The sequence below is a fragment of the Triticum urartu genome, chromosome 7 (assembly GCF_003073215.2).
Source record: "Triticum urartu cultivar G1812 chromosome 7, Tu2.1, whole genome shotgun sequence".
Lineage (NCBI taxonomy): Eukaryota > Viridiplantae > Streptophyta > Magnoliopsida > Poales > Poaceae > Triticum > Triticum urartu.
This window is the reverse complement of record NC_053028.1, coordinates 714285429-714312210: the sequence shown is the minus strand read 5'-3', so window position 1 is coordinate 714312210 and position 26782 is coordinate 714285429. Positions and strand designations below refer to the sequence as shown.

The 26782-nt window shown below is 44.4% G+C and overlaps 1 protein-coding gene across 3 annotated transcripts; it reads right to left on the bottom strand.

The window, feature by feature from the left end:
• Nucleotides 1–17675: 17675 nt before the first annotated feature.
• LOC125524087 (stomatal closure-related actin-binding protein 1-like) lies at nucleotides 17676–21637 on the bottom strand. 3 transcript variants are annotated; one of them, XM_048689161.1, is made up of 8 exons: nucleotides 21490–21637; nucleotides 21116–21305; nucleotides 20838–20900; nucleotides 19956–20262; nucleotides 19738–19866; nucleotides 19443–19535; nucleotides 18755–18894; nucleotides 17676–18055 (listed from the first exon to the last, which is right to left on the bottom strand). In XM_048689161.1, the coding sequence occupies exons 4-8, from the start codon at nucleotides 20073–20075 to the stop codon at nucleotides 18028–18030; spliced, it is 510 nt and encodes a 169-aa protein (XP_048545118.1). In that variant the 5' UTR covers nucleotides 20076–20262; nucleotides 20838–20900; nucleotides 21116–21305; nucleotides 21490–21637; the 3' UTR covers nucleotides 17676–18027. The 3 variants fall into 3 exon arrangements, with proteins under 3 accessions (XP_048545118.1, XP_048545119.1, XP_048545120.1); XM_048689162.1 differs by having other exon boundaries at nucleotides 21185–21305; XM_048689163.1 differs by lacking the exons at nucleotides 20838–20900; nucleotides 21116–21305; nucleotides 21490–21637 and adding an exon at nucleotides 20519–20771.
• Between the last annotated feature and the right edge of the window lie 5145 nt (nucleotides 21638–26782).

The following is a 26782-nucleotide window of genomic DNA, read 5'->3' as shown; positions in this document are numbered from 1 at the left end:
TTGTCTTTGGCAAAGTCAGAGTCACTTGCTCAGAGACTAGGGAGGGCGATGACGCCTGTTGGGGAGAAGACATGACGATGAAGCCAGAGTGTATCTTGGTAAGGTCCTCTTTGTTGAGGTGTGTGTCGATTATCTTTGGTGTGCCGCTTGGCGGTCTGTGATGGTTTTATCCTAGTTTTTAGTTAATTAACTAGACATCTCTCTTCTACTTAATTACCTGATGAGGCAAAACTTTTGCCTCCGTTTCAAAATAAGAAGATAGTTTTGGAGGCTTGAATTGCAAATACCCAAGCCCCTACCTGATCGGACAGTCTTCTGTCCTACCTCTGAATTGGAGATATATTATTGCTGTATATGAAGTATAAATATTCAGATATGTATGCTGCCACCTAACTTATTTTTACAGATTTATTATCTATTCATAAATTAATCTGCCAGAGATCGGTAGACAGTCAAGTGTAGTGGATTGATACTTGGAGTTTAGTACTCAAAATCCTTCTAACTTCTCTATCTGGTTGTATTTTTTAGACTGCTTTGAGAGAAGAACAAGTACTGTTAGTCATTTCTGACATGTATAATAAAATACTAGAGAAGTGAATGGATAGTTCATTTAGTAGTGTGTTAATAGATGACAATTTCTTTCTTTCCATTCAACCGGAGTATATCCTGATATGTTTAGTCTGTTCCCAAAATAATTTGTAAAGTAGCTTTAACAATTATACACCTTCTTTGTGTATTAGTACTCTGTTTTTTGGGCAGCTGCAAGAAGTCAGTTTATCATACATGTGAAAATGAGTTTATTTACTTGCACAGTTGCTTTTATCATTTAACAAAGATGTGAAGCTTGGCCAAGGCACTTATATTGAGGCATAAAAGGCTCGAAGCACTGTATGTAAAGTGGTGCCCTTTGATGTATATTCATTTGTCAACTAATACATGGTCATACTAGAGAAGTACGCACATGCAAGTGCCCTAACAGGTTCTAAATGTGTACTTGAACGAATACCTGGATGAACTCTTGAAATTGAGCTAGCAGTTCCTTGATCTCTCGGACAATTTGACCATTCACCGATAGGTCTCTCTGGACGTTATTGATCTTCCCTACCGCTGACATTGAGTCCATCTCGAGCACCACTTTCTGGACTTCATTTTCTTGAGCAAGTAGAACCCCTCGGCGACACGCCAGAAGCTCTGCAAGTTCCGGATCCGCATCAACTGGGAAAAAATGACTCACTCCTGCCACGGACGAGCCATGGTGGTCCCTGAGGACCGCTCCACCTCCTCCCGATCCACCTTGCTTAGTTAGAGCTCCATCTATGTTCACCTTCGACCATCCTTCATCAGGTTTCGCCCAAGTTTCCATGCTCCTCTGAACTTGTGGTCTTCTTGTACTCTCCTTGATCGTTTGCCACTCCTCGTCAAGACGGGTAACTCTATCTGCAATGAGCATAGGGCTTCGATCTTGGAACATTCCCTTGCATTGTTTCTCGCGAGCCACAACTCGTACGACGCCCGCATCACCACTCTCTTCTCTTCTTCGGAAGATGTGCCGAGCCAGTCTAACACCCATGATTGCATGCTCTGTATGCCCTCGACGTGCTTGGGCAGCTGTGGCAGGGGCGTTGTTATAGCTCTGGATAGAGCTTTCCAGAACAACAGCGAGTGTGGGCATCGCCACACTCTATGCGTTATCATTTCTTCTCTACCACATGTGATGCAGAAAACCCCAGGCTTGACATGTGTCGTAAGAGTTCATAGCCAACAGCCAGCCCATTTTTTAACATCCACCAGCCATGGATTTTAACATCCGCAGCCCATAACTCCATCCAACTCTTATGATCCGCAACTGAACTCGACGAGGAGGCCAGTGCCTTTCTCGCCATCTTCAGCGCCATATCGTCATTTTAATACAAGAAGCAAGCAGTGTCCCATAACACAAATACCTACTGTTTTTGCTGAGTAGAAAATTCATTACTTATGGGGGCATCAAGAAGACCTCTCTGCACAAAGGATTCATTACCTGAGCGAGGCATACAATTCAAGCAGCCTTTCACAGTTTCACCTTAACCCATAGCATATAACCATAAGATTTTATTCTCGAAATATAGGACCGCACCACCCTGTACAAAGGAAACAAGAGTTTTACAGCAGGTAAGTGGCTAGGGTCGCATAACTATGAGAAAATGAAGATAAAGCACAACCTGATCATTCAACAGGTAAGACCGAATTTGAGGTGTGGTCACTAAATTGAGCATTTGTTTCCCCATTGGACATGTCGGAATTCACAAACATCCAAAAAGAGAAGATAATGTATCGGCCAAACTATCAAAATTAGAAATTATCTGTCAGGCACAACAAATGCACCAATCCATCAACCTAGACAGCAATATTAATAAGAAGTTATTTTTTTTCCAGCGAACAACCCCGAATTTGACCACTACTCTTACTAAGAAACAAGTCAAGTATGTTTCTACTTCCTTAGTATCAATCCAGGAACTCATTACTCTGCAGAGAAGCTCCATTCAGGCAGAACAATCTGAGGAAACATACGACAACCAGAAACAGCAAGCGAAGCAAAGGAACCAAACCTGAGGCACCCGAGGAGGAATTCGCCATCTGTGCCGCCTGACCCAAACGATACCCGGCTAGAATTGAGGAGCACGAGGACGATATGCTGACCCCATGCGCAGCTCCACGGATCTTGCCCCTCGAGGAGATCAATCAGCGCTCCGCCGTGGTGCATGTGCGGTTCGCAGGTCAACCGTGGGCGGTGGGTGTCAGAACAGCGGTTGGGGCAGTGTACGGCCAGGCGAATCTTGCGGGGCGACGATGGCTGTTGCGTGTGTGTGCGTAGTTCCCATGAGCGGGGACCTGCGGTGTGACTGCCGCATGCGTTAGCTGGGCGCAGGGCGGCGACACACGACGGTGCTCGGCCCCTTCACTACTCCTGCCACTTCTATAACTCACGGTGGCGAGTCGGCGACGATTCTGCTGAGCCAACGCTGTCTGAATGGAAGCAGAGACAGCAGGAATGGAAAACCTTATCTCTTTGGTCATTTTACATTTTAGCACTTATCCTTTCCCTTATTTAGAAGTGTTCAGGCACACTTCTAAATCAAATCATTCCTTTTTATGCATTCTTTAATCATATGAACCCGTACAACTATTTTTGGCATTCCACCACAGTCGATTGGCGAAAGAAATGAATGTGGTTATTGACATAGCATGAAGTATGATTTCGGCATGTCATACGATTTTCAAAAATTCCAAGGTGATTACCAAATTTACGTTAATTATGCACATACACTTTATTATAAGGGCTAGGATATACACTGGACCAAAAGATTTGCTTTGAATTAAAAAAATTTGTCTAAAGTTAAGAAATATTTTGATTAACAGTTTTGATGTTGCTATGTATCAGTTTGTTCTTTGACATATTGTTCTTTCGTTCTTGATAGAAATCGACATGACATTATTTGATCTACTATTTTAACAAATGGAACTTTGCATATAAAAATTTACATGAAACATGCCGAGGAACATCATTATGTAACATCACAAAAGAGTAGAATATATGGGAGGGCAATGAGGGAAAGTATGCTTGACTGAATTTTTTTACTTCTACTTTAACTCGCAAATTGATCAGTTCTGAATTGTATGCATATCATATTGATGCCTCATTTATTTGTTCAAAATCATTGTTGCATTTTTTTTAGAATTGGAGGAGAACCCCCGGCCTCTGCAGCTAGACGATGCATGCAACCACTTTATTAATTATTCACACAACACCTTACAAAGTCATACAATAGTAAGACTGAAGCCACCGTCTAGGCAACAAAAGTGTCGCTACTCCTATCCAAGTGATGAAGGGATGCTGATAGTCTGGGCCTAGTACCAAACAGACCTCGCAGCCAAACCTAACATCTAAGACCTGAGGTCCCAACCAGGACGCCTGCCGGGTATGGGTGACCTACCAGTCCGGCGCACTCCTCAACCGGGACGCCTGCCGGGTCTGAGGCCGCCGCAGCCACCTACCACCAATCCATCTTTAGAGCTGTACTTCTGCATCTACCTTGCCCGGTCGAGCTACCGTCGACGCCACCACGACGCCAGACCACGTCACCCTCCTGCGCGAGTCGATCTCCGCGCATCGGACGCAGAGTCACCACAACGCCATGCCGCCGAGACCCGCCGCCATCAATGAGTGAGATGCCGCACCGCTCCACCAAAGAATCCGTCCTCTGGTCCTGCATCCAGCCGCTGCTCAAAAAACGATGCCGCCATGAGGAAAAACGATACCAAAAGCACCGCCATCGCCCGATCCGGAAACTCCGGATCTAGGTTTTCACCCAGAGCAGCGCAAAGCAAGTCGACGGAAGCTGCAGAGGCGATGTCTTCAACAAGATAACGACACGAAAACGCCGCCATCGCCCGCCATGACCCGAGTCATAGCACGGTTTTCATCGGAAGCCTCGTCTCCCCACTCTATGCCGGGACTGAATGCGACAATCCACAACCATCTAGCCGACCACCTTCAGCGAAGAAGATGGCCACCACCTCCACGCCCAGGGCTGGAGCCCCTGACGTCCTTGTGTCACATGCCTAGTCCAGAGGCCGCTTGCCGCGCCGGAACAAAGGATGCGCAGGACGGCTCGAGGAACCACCATCCAGATCCGAATGGGATCCAGATCAGACACCCTAGCCGTCGACATGATCTTTTCGTCGCCGCCGCCAGCACAACAACCCTGGTCGCCAACGTCCTACGCCACCGTCCTTGAATCGGCCGGAGTGGGTCGCCGCCACCCAGATCCGATCGCCGGCCGAGGAAGATTGCCGCCGTCGCCGCCGCGGCCCGCAGGCTTAGCCTGCGATGCCCTCGGTGGTGGCGGGAGGAGAGGGTGGCCCGGCGGGGAGGAGAGGGAGGCCCAGCGGGGAGGCCCCGGTGCGGTGTGGCGCCGCCGCATGGGGGAAGGAGGTCACGGGGGGCTAGAATGGGGGAGAATTTCACTTCCCTGGCCTCTGCACTAACTAGCACCAACTAGAGATGCATAGGGCCATTTTAGTATGAGTACCAAGATAAACATGGTCCTCAGAATTTTTTAAATGAGTATCAAGATATTTTTTGATGAGTGGTTCCACCACACACCAAACTTGATCCTCAATAAATGGGCAAAACTCCTGTGCATCACCTGTCAATTCTAGGAATTGAACTCGGGTCGTTAGGCTGCACAACCGCATGCCCAACTACTGAGCCAAGGCTCTCTTTGCAAAAAAAAAAAATCATTGTTGCATGCACTGTCGCTAAGCACTTGTAGGTCGCATGGAACAATTTGCAAATGCTTTACATCATTTCATTGGAGGATCCGATCTGGCGGAAGGCTCTACAAGAATGATATAAGCTACGAATGAATGTAATGTGGCCGGTCTTGCTTGAAAAAAGGGGAATGTATAATTTCCATCTTGCAAGATGAAGCACTCATGCTGATAATAAATATATCATTTGCAACGTGTTCCTGTGCATGTCTTGCTTTTTTTACTACAAACTCATGCTCATAAAAGTCTTATTTTTATCACATGAAATAAAAATAATATACACGCACATATAGTGTATCGACGGGACGTGGCGAGCACTATTCTGGAGATCTTTACTTTTGACTTTATTTGAGTGTTTCTTTCAATGACCAAACTAAAAATTTATATAAAAGATAAATATTTTCTTATGTAAATTTCTGTGACCAAAACAATTTGCTTTTGAGAGCCTCAAGTTATAGAACAAATTCCATCTGTAAGGTATCAACAGTGCATATATGCGACGACTTCTCTGTTGTGGTGCCCCTCCGTATGTACCCACAACGTCCATTTACTGAAGATCGTATCATCAGTTACACGGGTGTGCGCCCACCTATGGGTCTTGCCACCGTAGGGATTCCCGTCGTATCAGTTCCTTTTCAGTAAACCATGTTTAGTGAGAATAAGAGAATCTTCTCCGAAATGTAGAACTATCTCTTTTCCATTTTACCTGTATGTTATATGTGAGGTAGCTATGAATGAAAGCCTTTTTTCCTTTATTTGTGTTCTGATATAAATGGTATATGCATGCAAAATATTCGAATGCATATAATACGTCTGTCTCAACGGGCGCCGCGTGCCGCCCCGCGGGGTTCGCTAGTATTGATTAAGTCATGGCTAAAATAAACAAAATGGAAGTTGGAGGGTTGATTGAAAAGCTGAAATAGTTATTCAAAATAACCAGTTGGGAGCTATTGTGCAATTTTCCTATAAAAAGTAAGGCGAAGTATCAAGTGAAAACGCCCATTCGGTACAAACTGAAAACTACCCTCGTGCGCCACTGGATCGAGGACGTACGGTGCGGACCAAAGGTGGAAGCTAACCAGCCACTTAACCTCAGTTTTGCAGCTAACCCCCTGCCCTTACGTCCTTGCTTGGTTACGATTCACCCCAAAAAAAAATGAATCGCGCTCATATCACTACCGAAATCAGGGGCTATGCCTACGGCCCAAGGCCATCGGCATATGCCACAATGCCGTCGGCATAGGCCTATGCCTACGGCTGCCGTCGGCATACCCCCATCGGCGTAGAATACGTCAGCGTATTCTGTCAGGCCGTTGGCATACTAAAGCCGTCGACATAGCTGTCTATGCCGACGGCTTCCGTACAGACGTCGGCATAGTTTCACCGTCGGCAAAAAAAGGACAAGACGGCAGCTGACGGCGCCGTCGCTAAGTAAAACCAACCAGGAGCTGCCACATGGCAAAACTATGCCTACGGCTTTGCCGTCGGCATAGATTTGCCACGTGGCAGCTCATGGTTGCTCCTGGCTGAGTACTAAGCCTACGGCAAAGCTGTAGCATAGATGATCTATGCCGACGGCTTTGCCATAGGCATAGTCCTCGGCCAGGAGCTACCACATGGCATTTATGCCGACGGCTTTGCTGTAGGCATAGGTGCAAGCATATATTCATGAATAAATAAGACAAGTGATGTTGCAAAAACTGAATAAAAGAAACTATATTCATAATAACTGAAGCATTGCAATTATTTGGCCTGAATAATAAACAATAGACTTTATTAATGTGAATGTCAACTACAAGCATTCAGGAATTACACTTAGAGGAAAAGGAAATAAAAGAAGAAAGGAAAAGTCCTAAACTAAACCTATACTAAACTATCTACTTCATCTTCTGCTTCTTTCTTCTAGTTCATCAACCTGCAAAACAAGAAACAACAAATAGGAAAAACTTGATTAAGGTTAAAATGTAGCATTCCCCTTAGGGAAATGCCTTTGCTGTAGGAGCTAGCACTTAGGAGTTTGGAAACATTAGTCAAACCCCAATCAGATTAAGTTGATAAAAGAAACATTAGAAGAGAGCCAACACTGCATAAATGGAGGCAATGAAATAGTAACCAGCAAGGCCAAAAGGAACAGGTTCAATTGGCAGTAAGGAATAACCCAATAGAGAAGTAAAGCCAACAAAGTATAGATCAAAGCTAGACCCAAAGATCAACTCAAATTAGCACTAACTCCATGATTAGGGGATCCCTCGATTAAGCTTGGGTTAGTTTTCAGATGAAATCCAACTAACCCACTACTAACCAACTAACCCAGAGGTAGGGTTTGAAGTAGGGATTGTCCTCAGGCAACCTAGTAGTGCTAGGACTATTGCATCATTGGATCAAGTAGTGCAGCATCTGCTGTTAAGTAACGATGAGAGCCTCAGGACACCATCATTGGCATGGCAAGATTAAGGAGCACCTGTTCTTATCAGTGAGAGTGTGTGAGAGAGAAAGAAAGTGAAGACACCAGTGTAGCATCTGTTCAAATCAGATTTAAGAGAGAGGGAATTGGCAAGGAAAGATACAGTCCATAACCTGCAAGAATAAATAGGCCATTGATAGCACATTTACTAAACATCTGTCGTAAGCAGAAGTGCAGAAAACATACACCCACTTACCCATGGGTACTATTCTGTATATAGGTACACAAGCACAACACATGGACCTGGTATAGATAGGAGTATAAGCATGCATCTAAATCATCTGAAACATCTGAAATAGCTAAAGCAAAGAAAGAGTTAACACTACATGCAACCATGAGGACTATATCCTGTACAATATACAAGTAAACCACCAGTAGATGATGTACTAAACCATACAAGAAATACCAATACATGGTATTTAGATAAAGACTAGTATATATCAAACACACATACCAGCTTGAAAGAGAAACTATAATTTTATACTACTACAGGAGCAAATCATGAACTACACAGAGTAATTGCAGTAAAGAGATGAATCAGTATATGTTGATCAATAAGAACGTTACAGCTATATAAAAATGAAGGACTATATCCTTTATAAGATAACAAAGAAACAGTAGCACTTGTACATATGAATAAATAGAACCAACAGCCAACTAATAAAGAAACTAGCATGTGCTATATGACAGGAACAATAACATCTATAAGACCAAGATAACTGCAGTGATAGACCAACAGTAGCATAGAATTTCTTGTAATCAGTCCATAGACATGAACTAGAACTAGAATATGAACATGTAAAGCAGCAGGAGCATAAGTAGACCAAAGTCTACATTGCCAAATCCATAAAGATAGCACAGTAATCAATTGAGCTAATAATAGGTGAGCGAACGTTCACCAAGCACTAACAGGACACGCGGAGCAGCATCAAATCGACCATGACATGCCCGAAGAGAGTAGTACGAGCAGGGGAGCAGAGGGATTGAGGAGCTTACCATAAGCAACGCCACCACCATGGTTGCGGTGTGGCCAAATCACCATCGTCGCACGGTGGCAGGCGATAAGGTAGTCGAGGCTGACGGATCTGGGGCAGTAGCACCACAGGCAAAACCCAGGAGGCACTGGTGCACAAGGAGGCACGGGAGGTGGCGCAGGTAACTAGATCCATGAGCAAGAGCACGCCGACAACAAACCTCTCCCCACCACCGAAACCCTAGAGAGGGAGAACTGATGGGGGCGACCACGAGCGGCAGGGAGAAGCGAATCGAATGAGTGGAGGAGGTAGAGCGGCTCAACGAGGAGCCCTGCGTAGCTAGCTCAGCGATAGAGCTCGCCGGAGTAGGCTGGAATCGGCCGGCGCCCGAGGCGGCGATGTGAGGTGACGAAAGAGAGAAGGGGATCGAGAGATAGGGGCTGGGGATCGAGAGAGAGGGGGGCTCGGGATCGAGAGAGAGGGGCTCGGGAGCTCGCCGGTGCCTGACCCGCCGCCCGCTGGCCTCGCCGTCGCCGAGGTGAGGTGGCGGCCGAAACCCTAGCTAGCACAGGGGACGATGGAGGGCGGGAGCGCCGATTCTGGACGGAGGGTAAGGAGGCGTGGAGCTTGGGGAGCTCGGGGGGAGTGCTTCCCGTCGCCGGAGCTCACCCGAATAGGCCGACGTGGGTGGTGGCGGCGGCAAGGGAGAGGGGCTCGTGGGGGAGAGAGGAGCGAGGTCGCGAGACAGAGAGGGAGGAGGAGTTCGGTGGAGTTGGGTGGGCTCTATCTCATGGGCTCTTTTTTTCTCCTTTTCTCTAGATGGATGGATGGATGGCTGGATGGATGTGGGGTGGAGAGCTAGATGGATGGATATGCGCCACGTCATCGATCCGTGGCACAAACGTTTCCACCAATAGGAATCAAGGTCATGCAATTGTGTTCTCCCTTTTGTTTTTCTTCTAAATTTTTTTACTCTCTTGTACCGCTGAAGGAGGGCAAGTGCTAACCGCGTCCACGCCGGTGAAGGGTCTGGCGTCCTCTCGCCTCACCGCCATCGGAGCAGCGCTAGAGGTGGAGGCCACCGAAACCATAGCCACGAGGTAGGGTTTTGGGTGGACGGAAGGAGCGGATCCTGACGCATGGATGGACACGGCAGGACGAGGTCCGGCGGACCCGGCTGTCGGCGATCTATGAGGGGAGAGGAGGATCACAGCGGCATGCTGGATCCAGCCACTTGTAAACTGCACCATCTTCGAGTTAGTATCTGACTATCGAGAGGGAACGTGTCCGGTTTATGAAGGAAGTGTGTTACCCGTTGCTCCATTGACCTCGAAACTTCCCGTGCTCTTAAAGGGGGGCATTTCATGACACTTTCCCGGGCATGGCATTTTTTGGGACCGTCTGGAATATTTGAGGCATTTACTGCATCTATAGGGCTTTAATGTGGAAAATTGCAGATCTGCACGGCGGCCACCTGAAATGATGTCAATAAGTGGTTAATTTGTAAATCATATATGATGTCTTTGCAGTATGCGTAGGCCTAATGCAACCAAAGGAGGAGGAGCCATACCACTAGGGGGCGAATGTACCTTAGCGGCATGTCGGAAATCCTCGGGACCTCGCACGGTGTCGTCATATGGCCCTTGTAAGGTGTGGTAAAAATTTGAGCGTGTTTCGCAGAAGTCTCACCAGCGGCCACTTGTAAACCGCACCATCTTTGAGTTAGTATCTTGCTATAGAGAGATAATGTTTCAGTTTGTGAAGGAACTGCGTTGCCCGTTGCTCCGTTGACCTCGAAAATTTTCATGCTCTCAAAGGGGGCCATTTCATGACACGTGCCAGGACATGGCATTTTTCGGGCACGCCTGGAATATTTGAGACATTTACTGCATCCGTAGGGTTTCAATGCGGGAAATCACATATCTGCACAACGGCCACCTGAAATGATGTCCATAAGTGGTTTGTAAAATCATATATGATGTCTTTGCAGTATGCATCGGCCTAGTGCAACCAAAGGAGGAGCAACCCCACCACGGGGAGAGGCGAATGTACCTCGACGAGATGTCAGATCTAGCCGTAAAAATCCATGAAAAATCATACGATGCCGGAAATCCTCGGGACCTGGCACGATGTCGTCATATGGCCCGTGTAAGGTGTGGTAAAAAATTTGAGCGCGTTTCACAAAAGTCTGACCGGCGACCACTTGTAAACTGCACCATCTTCGAATTAGTATCTTGCTATAGAGAGAGAATGTTTCGGTTTGTGAAGGAACTGCGCTGCCTGTTGCTCCGTTGACCTAAAAAATTCTCATGCTCTCAAAGGGGGCCATTTCATGACACGTGCCATGACATGGCATTTTTCGGGCTTGCCTGGATTATTTGAGACATTTACTACATTCGTAGGGTTTCAATGCGGGGAATTGCAGATCTGCACGACGGCCACCTGAAATGATGTCCAGAAGTGGTTTGTAAAATCATATATGATGTCTTGCAGCATGCATAGGCCTAGTGCAACAAAAGAAGGAGGAGCCCCAGAACCGGGGGGGGGGGGGAATGTACCTTGGTGGCATGCCAGATCAAGCCATAAAAATCTGTGAAAAATCATACGATGCCGGAAATCCTCGGGACCCGGCACAGTGTCTTCATATGCCCCTTGTAGGGTGTGGTAAAAGTTTGAGCGCGTTTCGCAGAAGCCTGACCGAAGGCCGCTTGTAAACTGCAACATCTCCGAGTTAGTATCTAGCTATCGAGAGAGAACGTGTCTGGTTTGTGAATGAAATGTGTTACCCGTTCCTCCATTGGCTATTTCAACCCTCCATCGCACTTGTATACATATATTAAGACACAATGCAAGTTTGGGTACCATTGATACCCCCAAGGCCCCCGACCGACCTAATCCTAGCCCGGTTGACCCGAAGATCTAGGCCTTTGACTTTCACCGGACGGCCTTTGACCAACGTACTTTTTCACCTGGTTGTGATAGGTCAGCCCATAGGAACATTTCAAAACAAGGTCTGGGCCCAACACACCAGCGGACCCTCCTCGTGTCGACCCGATGCGGCGATTCCCCCCCCCCTGCAAGTGCCGGCGGCAGCACCTTTCGTGAAGGGGGTCACACTCCGGAGCCGCATGTCGTTTGTTTGCACCTGATAGCACAATTCCAGACATGTAAGAGGACCTGGCGCAAGATTTGATGGCGTAGCTAGCCCCCAAAGGCCCTCGACCACACTCATAGACATGCGAAGAACAATCCATGGTGGGGGATTTTTTTCACATACTCCTGCATCTTACAAAAATATAAGAAATTGCCACACATATTATATCATATGTGTCTGCACTGTGTAAAAATCTCATGAATTGATTATGCTCAAGTGTTCAGGAATATTCATGCAACGCCAAAACCGCAGAAGGATTACTTCGATTGCATCGCCGTTCATGAGGGCGAACCTCACACTGGAGCCGCGTATTGCCTCTTTAGACATGGCACCACATCTTTCGGCATGTATGAGGACTCGGTCAGCCGAACCGGTCCCCGGTCAGCCGAACCCTGGACAAGTTGACCCGGAAATCTACGCCTTTGACTTTCACCGGACGAGCTTTGACCAATGGACGTTTTCACCTGGTTGTGATAGGTCGGCCCATAGGATCACTTGAGAACAAGGTCTGGGACAAACCCACCATAAGATTCCCTTCATGTCAACCTGACATGGCCGTTTCCTCCCCCCAAGTGACAGCGGCATCGGCGTCCATGAAGGGTCACACTCCTGAGCTAGTTGCCTTTGCACCCGCCACCACAGTCCTTGAAACAATCTGATGAAGCAAACATGATTTAAGTTTGTTCAAATTTGAAACATAGTATAACACATAATCCTTTCAAGATTCTGATAAAAAACCATATAAATTTTGTCAAAATCAATCCAAGTATCAATTACTTATGATTTTAATAAAGCAGAAGGACCTACATGCAAAAGTACAGGAGGCCACATTTCTAACATACTCAAAAACAAAAACAAACTGGATATTCATAATCTATGGAAAATTCTACCCTAAATCGATGTATAATTTGTGTATGTTTAAGTTTAGATAAGTTAGATTTAAATTAAACAAAATTTAACTTAAAAATAAAAATAATTTAAAATAAAAACAAATAATATCTATGCCTACGGCATGGCCGTAGGCATAGTTCTTGGCCAGGGGCTGCCAGGAGGCGCCACGTGGCGGGGTTATGCCTACGGCAAGGCCGTAGGCATAGATGAAAAACTATGCCTACGGCTTTGCCGTCGGCATAGCTCTGCCACGTGGAAGCTCCTACTAAAAAAATATAGATAATATCTATGCCGACGGTCGCCGTCAGGGCCGTCGACATAGATTTGACGGCGTCAGCCCGCCGTTTGTCCCTGGGCCACCAGGGCCACATCTATGCCGATGGCCTAACTATGCCTACGGCCACCGTAGGCATAGATCGATATATGCCGACGGCCTAACTATGCCTACGGCTGCTGTAGGCATAGATGAAGGTATGCTGCCGTAGGCATAGATGAAGGTATGCCGACGGCTTTTCCCAGGCCGTCTGCGTAGCTCAAGTTATGCCGACGGCCCCGACAAAAAGCCGTCGGCATAGATAAGGCCGTAGGCATATAGGGTTATTCCAGTAGTGTATGTGCCGCCATGGAGTCTAGTCCTGCGCCGATCGCCATATGCCCTAGCTCTCCGACGGCCGCGTCCATCATCTCTAGCCCTCCGCCTGGCCTGAGCCCCCGCACTGCGCCGTCCCCAGCGTCCCCTCCCTCCGCCGGTGACGGCCGTGATCCCGCACCCTACGCCGACCACGGCCATGGGCCATTGCTCTACGGAACACGCATCACTGCTGCTCGTAGTAATCTTATGATGCATCTTTGAAAGACAACTTGGTGTTAAACCCAAGATATATTCGAATGGAGAACAAAAGAACACATGCGAGAAAGATCAGAAGACGCGGTTGTGATGCTTCTCTGAACGAAAAATTGGTAGTGAAGCTCATGTGTTTGATGAATTTTAGATGGCCTTTGTGCCAATATTTGGCTAGGAGATTATCATTTTATCTCTGAATATTGTAGTTTTTCTGAATATTTATGTCTGAATATGTGCTACATGAAATGGCAATGACGGAATTTTATTTTTCAGAGCAAAAATATTGTTGTCGCAGCTGATATTTTTGCAAGATATTTGATCTAGTTTACTGCACAGAAATGGAAAAATTATGTACACAAGAGAGGACATTTAGCTTAGCATGAGCACCCTGCCTGCTCATGCTATTAATATGCTGTTGCTCTCCGTGCGTGTGCTGTGGTGTGTAATTATCAGGGGCAAGTTAACCACCAGTCCAAGCATGGCAGGGAAGTAAAGCCGAATCCATGTCACTGAAAGAAAGTTGCTCAACTAGTTATACAACAGCGCCTCGAGAGCAATGGGAAAGCAAAATGCTTCACTTTTAACAGGGGAAATTACAAAGAAATCTGCAACCAATTCGCGTTCATTCTGCAAAGCTGCAACTTCAGTATGTACAACAATAGCAAAGAGCAAAGCTTTAGATTTCTTGTACATCCACATTCATTCAAGAACTTTCTGTACATTCACATTCACTTAGGTGCAGCAAAACATCAAGGACAGCAAAACATCAGTTTCCCTCGCAGAGAAAAAAGGCAGCGAGGCGGAGCCTGCGGCCGCTTGATCTCCCTCGCATGGGAGCAGCGCCAGGTCGCCAGGTTGCGTGGGACCAGCGCCGCTGCCGCCGCCGCGGCCACGGCCAGCGCGCATGGAGAAGAAGGGCAGGTAGGCGGAGGACGCGGCCGCTCGGCCTCCCGCCCGTGGGATCAGCGCCAGGTCTCCACCACGGCCTTCAAGTGTCCACCGCTAGTGGAGTGCCGGCGCCATCAGTCGCCGTCCAATCGCCGCCGTCTCCAGGTTGCCCTCGCGCGGGTGGAGAACTAAGGAGGGGATAACGAGTGTTGGAATAACCACGACGATGTGTGCGTGGCACTGTGTCCGGTTTGTACACAGAAACAGTCACCGGATAGGATTAGAAGTAGAGACCGAGTAGGTTAGCTTCTAGGCTATCTGAAGCATATTTATATGCGTGTACCCCTACCTCTTGTATATCAGACCGTGAGATTCAATAAAGAAAACAAGGCTCGAGACGAGCCTTTGGCGATCAATATTGTTTCGGCGTGTGCGTACATGAGCTATTAGCTGGAATCGATCAAGTCTGATCGTTTAGCTAGGCTAGTTTCAGCAGTAGTGCAATCTCTACTCCTAAAGGAGCAGTTGGTAGTCTCGCTTCCAGGTTTTTTTAGTCCCACCTTCCATGGTTTATTTTGGTACCTCCTCCCACCTTTGACTAAGCCACCACAAACCAAAAAAACCTCCTCGTGAGGCCCGAACCCGCACCTATCCACATGTGACCCTCAATAGACGTACGAAGGTTAACCTGCGACAAAAAAACCTACGACGGTTAACCAGCGACAGAAAAACCGTGCGGACGCACGTAGGAGCGACGAGTCCTGTTATCGAGCGAGGTCTCCCTTCGTGGCCGCCCTACATCCCTACGCCGCCGCGCTTCAGTCGCTGCCCTCCATCGTCGCCGCCCTCCATCGTGGTCGAGGTCGCCGCCCCCGCTTCACTCGCCGTCCTCCATCCGCGTCGATCCTGGACAAGGTCGCCGCGGCCCTCCATCACTTCGCCGCCGCGCTGAACACCTCGACGATCCGGCACTGGTCCTTCAGGTCGCCGCCGCCCTCCATCACTTCGCCGCCGCGCTGAACTCCTCGCCCTTGATCCAGGATCCGGCGCTGATCCTAGACGAGTATACGCGGATACGTCCAGGATCCGGCCAGAACACGTCCTGGATCCGAAAAATAGGTATACAAACCATCTCATACGTCAATCGCATCTCATACATCTCAAATGCCATACAATCGCATCTCATACATCTCACAGCCCATACATCCATCGCATGTCATACAGCCATGGCAAGTGCTTTCACAGGGATGGATCCGCCTGCGAGATTGATTTCTGTTGCACACAGTTTAGGTTTTTTTCATGTTAAAAATAGACTCAAGTACACATGTTTACAGTTGGCAATTGGCATTTTTTTGTACCAAGGAGTATCCTGCATCCTGCACTTGAGTGAATATGGCAAAAAAGAAAACATAAACCATACAGGACCCAAGAGTATGTTTCCACTTGTGCTGAACTAAAGATAGAACAAAAACACTTGCACTCCAATAAAGTACAGAGATGTAGAAGATGTAGATGAAAGTGCCATTGCAGTATATATGTAGAATAAAATACAATTGCAGTATATGCTAGCAACATGTTGCAGTATATATGTAGAACAATAACCCTTGCAGAATGTCAAAGATGTAGAAGAAATTACCATGTTGGTGAAGATCATCAAAGAACTACCATTTCTGTCTTCATGATTTTTGCCATTCAATAGTTGCATATGGGGAATTCAAAAAGCACGGCACGCGAACATCAACCAGAAGATGACGTAACTACAGGTATGATGCAGTCTACCATGTTTTTGTTTAGTTGCGAGACCTGAATATCTGACAGTGACAGACTGTATGCATAATGTCTTCCAGGTCTTACAAGCGGGAGAAGTGATGCAGAACACAATGCGAGCATCATACCCGTAGCTGAAATTGTTGATAACGTTTACACGACGGAATCAGGTATAATAATGTGCGAAGATTGGTTATAAATGTTGCCTCACGTGCATTTCTGAAAGTGGCAGAATGCATTTTATGTGTTGCAGTCCTTACGAGCGGGATAAATGTTGGAGACTACAATGCAAACTTCATACCCTTACATGCAAATATTCACGATATTTACACGACGGGAGCAGGTATAAGACTGTGTCAAGATTGCTGCTAATGTTTCGTGCATACTGTATATTTTGTTGATTGCTAAGATGTAGGGCGGGAACCTTCAAACGACGGGATTCCATTGTATTCTGAGAATAATAAGGATGGTATGACTAAGCTACGAGGTGATACTCAAGGTATTCACAGGCATGCTTATACAGCTTCCAAATCGACATCTCCGGTAGCGGATCAGAGAGGTTTAGTCCATTTTCCCGGATGAGCTTAATGGGCTTTGTGGTTTTTACGCTTAACGTAGTGTAGATGACAAAACTTCCGAGCAGCATGCAACAGTAGCTGTATGTAATGAAGAAAAAAACGTTGGCGAAACAAGGCAGCAGTTCAACGCATAGAGGCGTGAATCTTATCGGAAGAAAAAAGAGGAGGATATGGTCAGGTTACAAGAGGATAATCAGCCATCCCTTTCAAAGACTGGTAAGTATTTAAGCGTGATTTTGCTGACTACTCTTGGGTTTTTCTGAATACCTATAGTATGCAAATTAATCGTTATAGTAACCTGACTTCATAGATGTTCCCCGTGTTGGTTTCATAGATGTTGTATCAACATCTATCTAAGTGATTTGTACATACTTTTTTTGTTCTCTAACTCTCATATTTGTTGTAAAAATGGTAGACCATAGGGATCTTATCAACGCATGGAGGCGGGCATCTTATCGCACTAAGAAGTCAGATGGTTTTATAAACCATCTAGACGATGGGCCGATTGTTCACCGCCGTACTCTATGTGATATCACAAATGTTCAACAATCTTCATATGTGATCCCTGGTACATATTTGGTGGATTTACAATGTCGTTAGTTATATGTGCGTATTTGACAATCATACTATTTGTGATTATGTTTAACTTCTCTTTGCTTTCTGAACGCCCATGCTGGATTACAATAGGAACTAATGTTGGGGCAGATCATATGTTGGGGCAGCTAATCAAACCCACGTGAGATGATAAGCACAGGAAAGTTGATCTTCATCCCCTTTGTAATTCAAGTAAGATTACTTTATGTTACATCCTAGCATTCATGGTTCAGCCATTTTAATAAATACTAACCAAGCATGTTATATTAGATGACCAGCTAGCTCGGTTGATACATCAATCTCGCATAATGAATCAACATATCCTCCTAAAGCTACGGGCACGTCTGATGTAATTGCAGATAAAAATATAGAAGGTAAAATGATTGTGCTTTTTCCATACTCGTTTGCTATCATGTTGTTTTTACCTTTCACTTTTGAGAGAAACCCAAGGAAGACATCAGTAGATGACTTGAATGATACCACAGAAAATATGCAAGTAACAGAAGAAGAACGGAAAAGAGACCGTAAAATACCTTTCACTTTTTCCATACTCGACGGAATCAAGCAGTCCTATTAGGTGGGCTGCAACTGAATACAAACAGTTCTTTCAGATATTATAGGCTAACAGTCTATTCTGGACATCGCATGTGTGTCATACACCTAACTTTTTAAGTCATGACCATAGTTGACTGCCTAACTTTTTAATGAAATCTCATATATATATTTGAGCCAGAAAAACAAACAAATAACTTATTAAGTGTTTCAACATGCCAGAAAACAAACAAATATAATAGGACTGCATGAAGATATATATCATCAGAGTCATAATATTAAGTCATTACATGTAATAGAAATTGCATGAGGACAAAATGCTTCGATGGAATAGTCTAAAATTATTCACAATGGATATGTAATACTCTAATACCAACTATATCCCAACCGAATGAATCTACATTCTCAAGATAGAGCAAGTAATACAATGAGTATAACAAATTGAGGATAGTGTCAAAGCACAACATCTGGACAAGCAAGCAATAAAAGCAAAGTTGGGCAGGAAGATCTGTTGCTGTATGATGCAGTACGTGGAAGGTTGCATAGTCAAATTAAAATAAACTACCACTGGTTTTGAACAGAAAAACTGTATAGAAGTCAAGGGGAGTAATTGTATATGACATAAATAAAAGAATACATAAGGAATATAGATTCAGGCATAAGTTCCAGGTAAGCTTGGTACTAAAGTACAGAAAACAAGATAATATGCTGCTCATAAAATTATATACAATTTACCTGCTTTCTAATTCTTTGTGAACTGTTCTCTTTCTCTTTAAGTACTTTTTGAACTCTTTGTACAGCAGCTCTAGCATTTTCAATCTCCATGTGTGCATTAGTTCGTTCTTCGTCAACAATCTCCTAGCGTCTTCAGAAGCCTGTGAACGATATAGAAAGAATGATTTGTCAAAATGAAAAAATGGGAATATACCAAGATTAAGCATACTTGATATGGATAAATGATGTTTATAAAAAATACTAAAACAACGCGCCAATCCAAGAGGAATTGGAACATGCTTTACGCACAAATCATTGCCAGCATGTTATTTTCTTAACCATGGTAAGAAAATCAGGAAGAACTCCTAAAAATTTGCTGTTCAACAAACCATCGGCAGGCCCCTGAAAATTTGTTGTGCATTTGCAAGAAAAGAACACCATTTCAAATTTGTAGTACTGTTTGATAGTCTGTTTCAGAAGTCCCAACAAAGGCAAAACTTCAGCTTGGCTTGCTTAATCATGGCAGATAATTTACATTTAAAAACGACGGAACTAAGTTTTCCTCCAAAGCCAGTAGCAAGCAGGGAAAATACACATGACATTTGATAGTACATTGTAAACAGAGAACACAGAATGGATCATGGTACTAAAATGTGCTTACAAAGGTCCATAGAATAAAGATACTTCCAAAGTACAAGGATCAACTCACCAGTTTTAGTGAAGTCGCTATTCTCGTGACCTTGGTTTTCTGCTGAAGCAACTCATTTTCTGTTTTGGACAGCTGAACTGCTAAAATATCCACCTATAGAAAGTGTCAAACTATTAAAGTGCTCGCAAACAAAGGGATGATTTAGGCATATATATTTAGCTGGAGACTTCTTTTAAGAAACCATATTGGTTAGTTTAGAACACTTGCAGCGTCATTAAAGATACTCTAAAAACGCACTGAGGAACAATAATCCTTCACGTGGCTGTAAATATGGTTCAAAAGAAGAAAAACGAACCATAGATACCGATTCCTCAATTTCATCCTTATATTTGCCAGCTACTTGACCTCTCAGTGACTCCAATACACTCTTTAGATTCTTCAGAAGGATGTCTCGCTCCAATAAAGCCACTTGTTTACATTTAACCTGAGAGTTAAAGCCAATGCAATAACTTAAGGTCTGTAATAACTGAACCAATTGCTAAATGAGTGTTCAGGAATCAGGAAGACCCATACCTCGTTAGATAATAATGTGGCAGTACTGAGGCCCTTCTCAAATTTCATTGCGAGCTCGCGGACTGAAAGACGCTGACGCCGATCAAGCAGATCTGCTGTCTCTTTGGCAACAGACTCCATAAGTCATGGCGTTTCTGGCTCATCGGCAAATTTGATGACTATCCCATTCGTACCATTCTTGTAGGTAGGGAATTTATTTTTGATGGCATTTACTGGGCGCAACGGCCCAGACCAGTTGTTCTGACCCTGTGTCTTCCGCCGAAAATCAAGAGTTGATGCCCGAGTCATCGATAAGTAATTCTCACCCCTAATTCCAAAAAATACAAGCGTCAGTATCTCAAAAGATCACTGGTGGACACAATGAATAAATCATTGGTCAAAATGGTTCATACATCACCGTTTTCTGTTTTAATGACCCATCGACAAACATAAAAGATGGGAAAAGGGAACCCAAAAAATAACACCGAAATAAAAATTGTCAAACTGCAGCATGGAAGCTGATGAAAAGGCAGAAGCAAGTGGAAGAGTTCTCCCCTCCAAAAGAAAGAGAACAAAAGCCATACGAGTTCATCAAGCCTTGGGCATGTGCTACTACCAACCCTCAAGTGTTGCAGTTATAATCATCGCAAGATCGTATAGAATCACCCACTAAACTCAGGACTACAGACCTGCATTAGAAGCAACTGGGATCGGGAGAACCAACTAACTTCAACTAACAATCACGATTTGCAAAAGTGGGAACTGAGAGAATTATGTCTCAATTAAGCTTTGCAAATCATCAACAAAATCCCAATTTGAAGCTACTTTCATAGAGGAACTAAAGAGAAAGCATGCTTGGTTACTAGCAACAACATTCCATAGAAGATCCACAACAAAACATACTCTTTGATTCAGATTTGTTGCTCCCATCCTCTTTCCGCACCTCCTTCTTCTCCTTCGGGAAGTCTGAACCATTAAGGGCCGAATCATCAATACAACCACCAACTAAGCAGATGATTTCTCATATTACATTCTTGAAAGGAACCATTCTAATAGAAAACACACTCTCTAAAGAATAAACGCGACACCCATTTTTGTTCCATTTTATAATATGAATTGCCAGTTTTTATATTCAAATGTCATATCTGGATGTAGTATGGTTAAAAATTTGCATATGCTACCTGATTAGTTAGTGTAGGCATGAGAGTCATGCACTTCTTGTTCCAGTTTAGCTCTTGAGAAGCACATACCACTGAATTCCTCTTCAGTAATAACTTCTCCAACTTCCTTTCTTTTATGAAGATAATGTATCATCTTTCAAAAAGATACTGCATCATGTGAACTCTTGGATCCACTCACAACCAGAAGGGGCTGCAATTTAGAGCAGAATAATACTCAGTTAAATCAGACTTTTTAACAAAGCCCTTTAACAGAAAAAATATGGAGAGTCTTGAAAAGGAATATTCATTGTGATATCTCAGTGAGGCGATGCACCTGGCGACTAACCGAATTGACGGGGAGGAGCATACGGCAGGGTCAGGGAGAGAGAGATTACCTAGACCTGGACGATCGCGCGGGAGAGGGTGGAGAGGCTCATGTTGGCGACGGTGAGGGAACCAGGAGAATGGAGGGACCCAGCGTCGCCGGTGAGCATGCCGACCTCGAGCGCCTCCTCGAGCACTTCAGGCCGGATTGGAAGGAACAAGGTAGAGTAGGGCGTGCAAGTCCCGAGCCTCCGCGTTCGCATCCAACGGCGCCTACCACTGGCGCGAGCATGCCGAGCTCGAGGATCTCCCCGGCCACTTCTGCGATCTGATTCGAAGGGGAGGGGCGGCCTGCTAGGGAGGGGCGACGCTGGTGACGAAGGGGAGGGCAGCCTGACTAGGGAGCGCCGGCGGTGGTGACGAAGGGGAGGGGGCGGCCTGACCAGGGAGCGCTGGTTGTGGTGGAGAGAATGGGGAACGGAGGAGATTGTGAGGCAGTGGTGGGGAACTATCCAGAGAAGAATGTGAGGCGGCAGTGGAGAGGATGACTAACATTTTTTTTGAGAAATCTAACGTTTTTTTTCTTAATACTACTATGTAGACTACTGTACTAGGCAGTGATGGGGGAGAGATTGTCTTCTTTTTATCGGCCGTGTCTGATTTACTTCACATTGTTCTAATAAAATCCATTATTTTTATAGTCATAATCATTTGATGCTCTAAAAGGTTTCCTGTATAAATAATATCTATAAAAGTTGAAAAAAATACTGGTAAAAAACACATTTGATATATCTGAATTTTAGTTGAGGAAATGAGTATGAGTAAATAAATTCAAACACAAGGCAAAAGCTTTGATGTTTTCTTGATTATTAAGAAGATTGTTAGGGCCCCGTGCTACTACTAACTAATTGGGAATTAAAATAAATAAATTTCATCCATGGTTGCTGCTGCTGGGCATCATCGTCCTCTCCAACCATGTTTGTTGCTGGTCCTGGAGGGGCTGAAGTTGTCCATGGTGATGGTGGCTCCCCACCCAACTCGTTCCCGCACCTCTCATCTGCTACAAAAGAAGAGAAAATTATTTGAATGAGGAAGAGAGAGAGAGAGAGATAGAGAGGAGTAGGAGGAGGAACTCACTGGTGGCCGCCGAAGTTGGAGCCGACGCTCGAAACCTAGATGAAGCCCGGTGACCTGCTACTGCTTGTCGTAGGACCCTTGACCATGGTGCTCGCATGTCCTCAGGAGGCCTTGTCCCAGCGAGGAGGTGCAAGTGGTTGCATCCATGGTGGATCTGGTCGCCGCCATGGACGATGTTCTGCTGGTTTCCCTCTCCTTCCAGCAACGGAGGAGGAAGGAGGGGCCGGGGAGGGGGCTGCGATGGGAGAGGTCACCGAATTTGGGGAAGGCGCCGAGGTGTGAGATCGGCGGCGGCGGTGGGCAAGGATGGGAATCACGGGTGGGAGGAGAAGGGGAATGGGAGAGTGTGGGAGAGAGGAGGGATTCAGCCGAGGATATGGGGACTTCACCTACCTTTTACTTAATAGTAGCGAGGGGTATAAACCCGCTCTACCACTATCAACTTAGTAGTAGCGCGGGTTCATACCCCTCGCTATTACTATGGCATGTCCCAGGGGGGCATGATAGAGACTACTTAGTAGTAGCGCGGGTTACTATCAACTTAGTAGTAGCGAGGGGTAAAAACACGCGCTCCAATATCTGCCGCGACATGGGATGGATCCGGCGGGTGGAGTCGCGCGGGCACCGGCTCGTCGAGGCGCGCGGCCATGCGGCGGGGGGGGGGGAGGGGGCCGAGCTGCTGGTGGGGGTGGAGAGGGCCGGTGAGGCCACCCCAAGATTTGCCGCGACATGGGATCCGGCGGTCGGCGGGCGGAGTCGCGCGGGCGCCGGGTCGTCGAGGCACGCGGCGGGGAAGGGGAGAGGGCGAGAGGAAATGAGTGAGTGGAGAGGAGTGTGGTGAGTGAATGGTGTTAGGGTTTGGGCCCAGACGCCAGCGTGCCAGGTGGGCCGTCGAGCCGGCCCGTTAGGCAACTTTATAGTGCATGGGCCGTGGAGGCCACCACGCGTTCCTGGCCGGTAAGTGCCGGCCCATTTGTTCAGTTATAATGTAATCCCTCAGAAAAAATATAATGTGGATAAGGTAATTTATATTTATTTATTAAACAGAAACAATAAAGTATATATATTCTATTCATTAAATATTGTTCATAAAAATAAATATTTTTTATATTTATCTTTCATATACTAAGGGTACCACAACAAAACTTGGTTGATGTATAAATAAATCTACTTGGTTGAAGAAGGTTTGTTTGCATGTTTTTTTCTTTTGTTTGACAAATTTCCATGGCCTATATAAATAATTTAAATAATTTTCATATGACTACTCATTATATATGAACATTACTGTTTGTTGTTTTCCCCTAATTTTGTGTTAGTACAATTATTTAAATTATTTAATCAACATTTTTTCCTAATAATGTCAAATATGTTTTTTATAGAGAAAATAGTGTGTTATTATCACTACTATTTTTTCAGATATTATATATGATTATATTATGCAGTAGAAAACATCATTTATATTTCATCATATATATTTCATCGTAGATACAAAGTGATGGGTTCCGACATATGCACTGATGTAACGATGACAGACCGTACTGAAACACCACGAGAAGAGGTGCATATAGCTAACCTTCCTCTGTATGTATATTATACATGATAACACGAAAGGTCTATTTTTATATTTTTGTTTTTTTAGAATATAGGAGACATGGATATGGACTTTGGAGATGCACGGAAAGAATCCATTGAGGGTTCATATGCGATGTTGCTACAAGGGGACAAAAATTCACAACATAAAAATGTCGAAGAGGTTATATCTCATAACAAACCAAAAAAGGATGCTAATTTACATGTTATCTCACAAGATATTTTTTAATATTACTATCAATCTTATTTTTGTGATATTGCCTCTTGTATTCAACTATTTTTGCTCAGTTTGATTGCTAAATTGGCTCATTTATTTATGAATTCGGCAGACTATGTTTGTACCCCTAGGGATATTACAGTCATCGAATCAATCAAGTCTGCCCCCAAGAATACCCAGTTCGTGGATATTGGAGATGCCTTGTTATCAACCGACGATTTGGAATGCCTTATGAAAGATGATACGTTCTTACATGACGGTGTAAGACCAATTGCACAAACTTTGTAATTAATAATATGAACAATATTTAATATCATAAAATGTACACATAATCTAAATGTTGATTATAGGTGATAAATGCTTACATATATTGCATGCTTGCTCACGATCATCTACAAGACAGAGCGGGTGAAAAGGTACACATTGTTAGCACGTTTGTATCTGGCCAGATAAAAGAAGACGGGGAAAGAGACATAGACCCATCAAAATATCACCACATCGTGCATCATGTTAATACTTATCTACAGCAAGACATGGTTAGTTTTTGTCTCGTTATCCATGCATATAATTATATATTGTTTTTATTAATTCATATGTATAATGATTTATTAATATTTATATCTAATTGCGACCGTGACTTGTATGATATTTACACCAGTTATTCATTCCGATTAACATACCAGGCTACCATTGGTACCTAGCAGTCTTCAATGCACAAAAACGTGAGATTCAAGTATTTTGGACTCACTTGGTTCTCGGGTCAAACGCAATGACCTTGCAACTACGGTAACTATCTATTATTTTTATTCATCTTAACATATGTTTTTGTTTGCTTTGATCCCTACTATTTCTTATATATAAAATAGTTACTAGGACTCGAGAAGTGTCTGAAACTTGTAGAGCATAAACCAGATTTTATCAGAGGTCATAAGTGGCCCGATCTGAATGTTACAAAATGGACAGTTGTAGAGCAGTTTCATGAGGCAATACAAACCGATGGGTAAGCACTTGTTACAATTGTTTGTTTATTTGATTCATCTGTGTGGTATTCTAAAGCATTATTTTATAATACTATAGTGTATCATGTGGACTGTTTATGCTAAATTATATGGAATACTGGACATCACATGCACTGTCAGACCAATTCACCCAGGTATTTCATTTTTATACATTATCTCGTTATTTTATCTCAAAATAATATATAAATTGTTTTTATATATATCTTGTAGGAGGATATGAAACATTTTCGACAAAAATTAGCTGTCATTTTGCTCGATTCAGAGCTGAATAAGCTAAAAGGAGGTCCCATATACCATCAACCTGACGATCAAAAAACTTTAGCTAATTCTGATCTCAATATATTGGACAATCCATCTGACGTAGTCAAAGACAAATGTCCTGCACCAATCACTATCATACCCACGGACCAACGTGAATTACTTGCCGGCCTCTGCAACTACATCCTGTCCATCGATGATGCCGGTTGTTTGGAGTAAGTATCAGGTATCAATATTTAATGTGAGGTTGTATATTATTGTTCTACTTACCATTCAATTTATAGGAAGGTATGGGTCCGGAGCTCGACACCCGATCCAATGGGCTTAAGTCTTAAGAAACTTCAGTGCATAGTTAACATAGAGCAGCCCATGGACAATGATTGCTTCAACACAGCCGTGCGTATGCTGGCATGTGACGAGAGAGTATTGTTCACATACCCTCCTGTGCACTACATGGATCTACGATTTTGTGTAAGTTATCGTAACTCTTCATTCTATGTGTCATTAGCATCAACATGTTGAAGAAATATTTCTTTTTTTTACTTAGTCCATGATGCTAGAGTCAACACGAGGTCAGAAGTTTTGCGAGAAGGAAACTATCCAGACGTTGGCAACATTATTTGATAGCTGGCCTGGGATGGACAACGACATCTCATCGTGCAACAAGGTAAGTAAAGTATTTTGTCCATTGTTATCATGGTTTATTGTTGTTTCTAATAGCTCCACTTGTAGATTTATCTTCCCTATGCATCCATCGGCCGATACATCTTGTACGTCATCGAGAAAGAGGCACGTCGTCTATATATTCTGGATCCTATTCAAACATCACAATCGTTAGAGGAAAAAGAATTGAGGCATGCACTGAAATTAAAAAGTTTTGCAAGGGATTTCAAAAAAGCACTCGAAATAAAGTTGCCTGGTTGGAATTTTGATATATTTAAATGGCAACGTTTATTTCCGTTCGGTGTTCCAACGAGTATAGACGGATAATGAATTCATAACAAAAATATTTACTTTTGTTATCACTATATTCTATATATTATTAATCTAAAGTTTTGCAGGAATGTGTCTGGCTATTTTGTTTTTCATTTTATGCTCTGGTGGAACGGTAAAGAATTGGTCAAGCCGATTTGCACGGTGAGT

What these genes read in the sequence shown, in the direction of transcription:
- LOC125524087 (XM_048689161.1), bottom strand. Translation starts at nt 20,075, where the DNA reads ATGGAGTCTGTTGCCAAAGAGACAGCAGATCTGCTTGATCGGCGTCAG. An exon ending in CCACATTATTATCTAACGAG is followed by an intron (nt 19,867 to 19,955) that starts GTATGGGTCTTC and finishes TTTAACTCTCAG; the next exon opens with GTTAAATGTAAACAAGTGGC. An exon ending in TTGAGGAATCGGTATCTATG is followed by an intron (nt 19,536 to 19,737) that starts GTTCGTTTTTCT and finishes CACTTTCTATAG; the next exon opens with GTGGATATTTTAGCAGTTCA.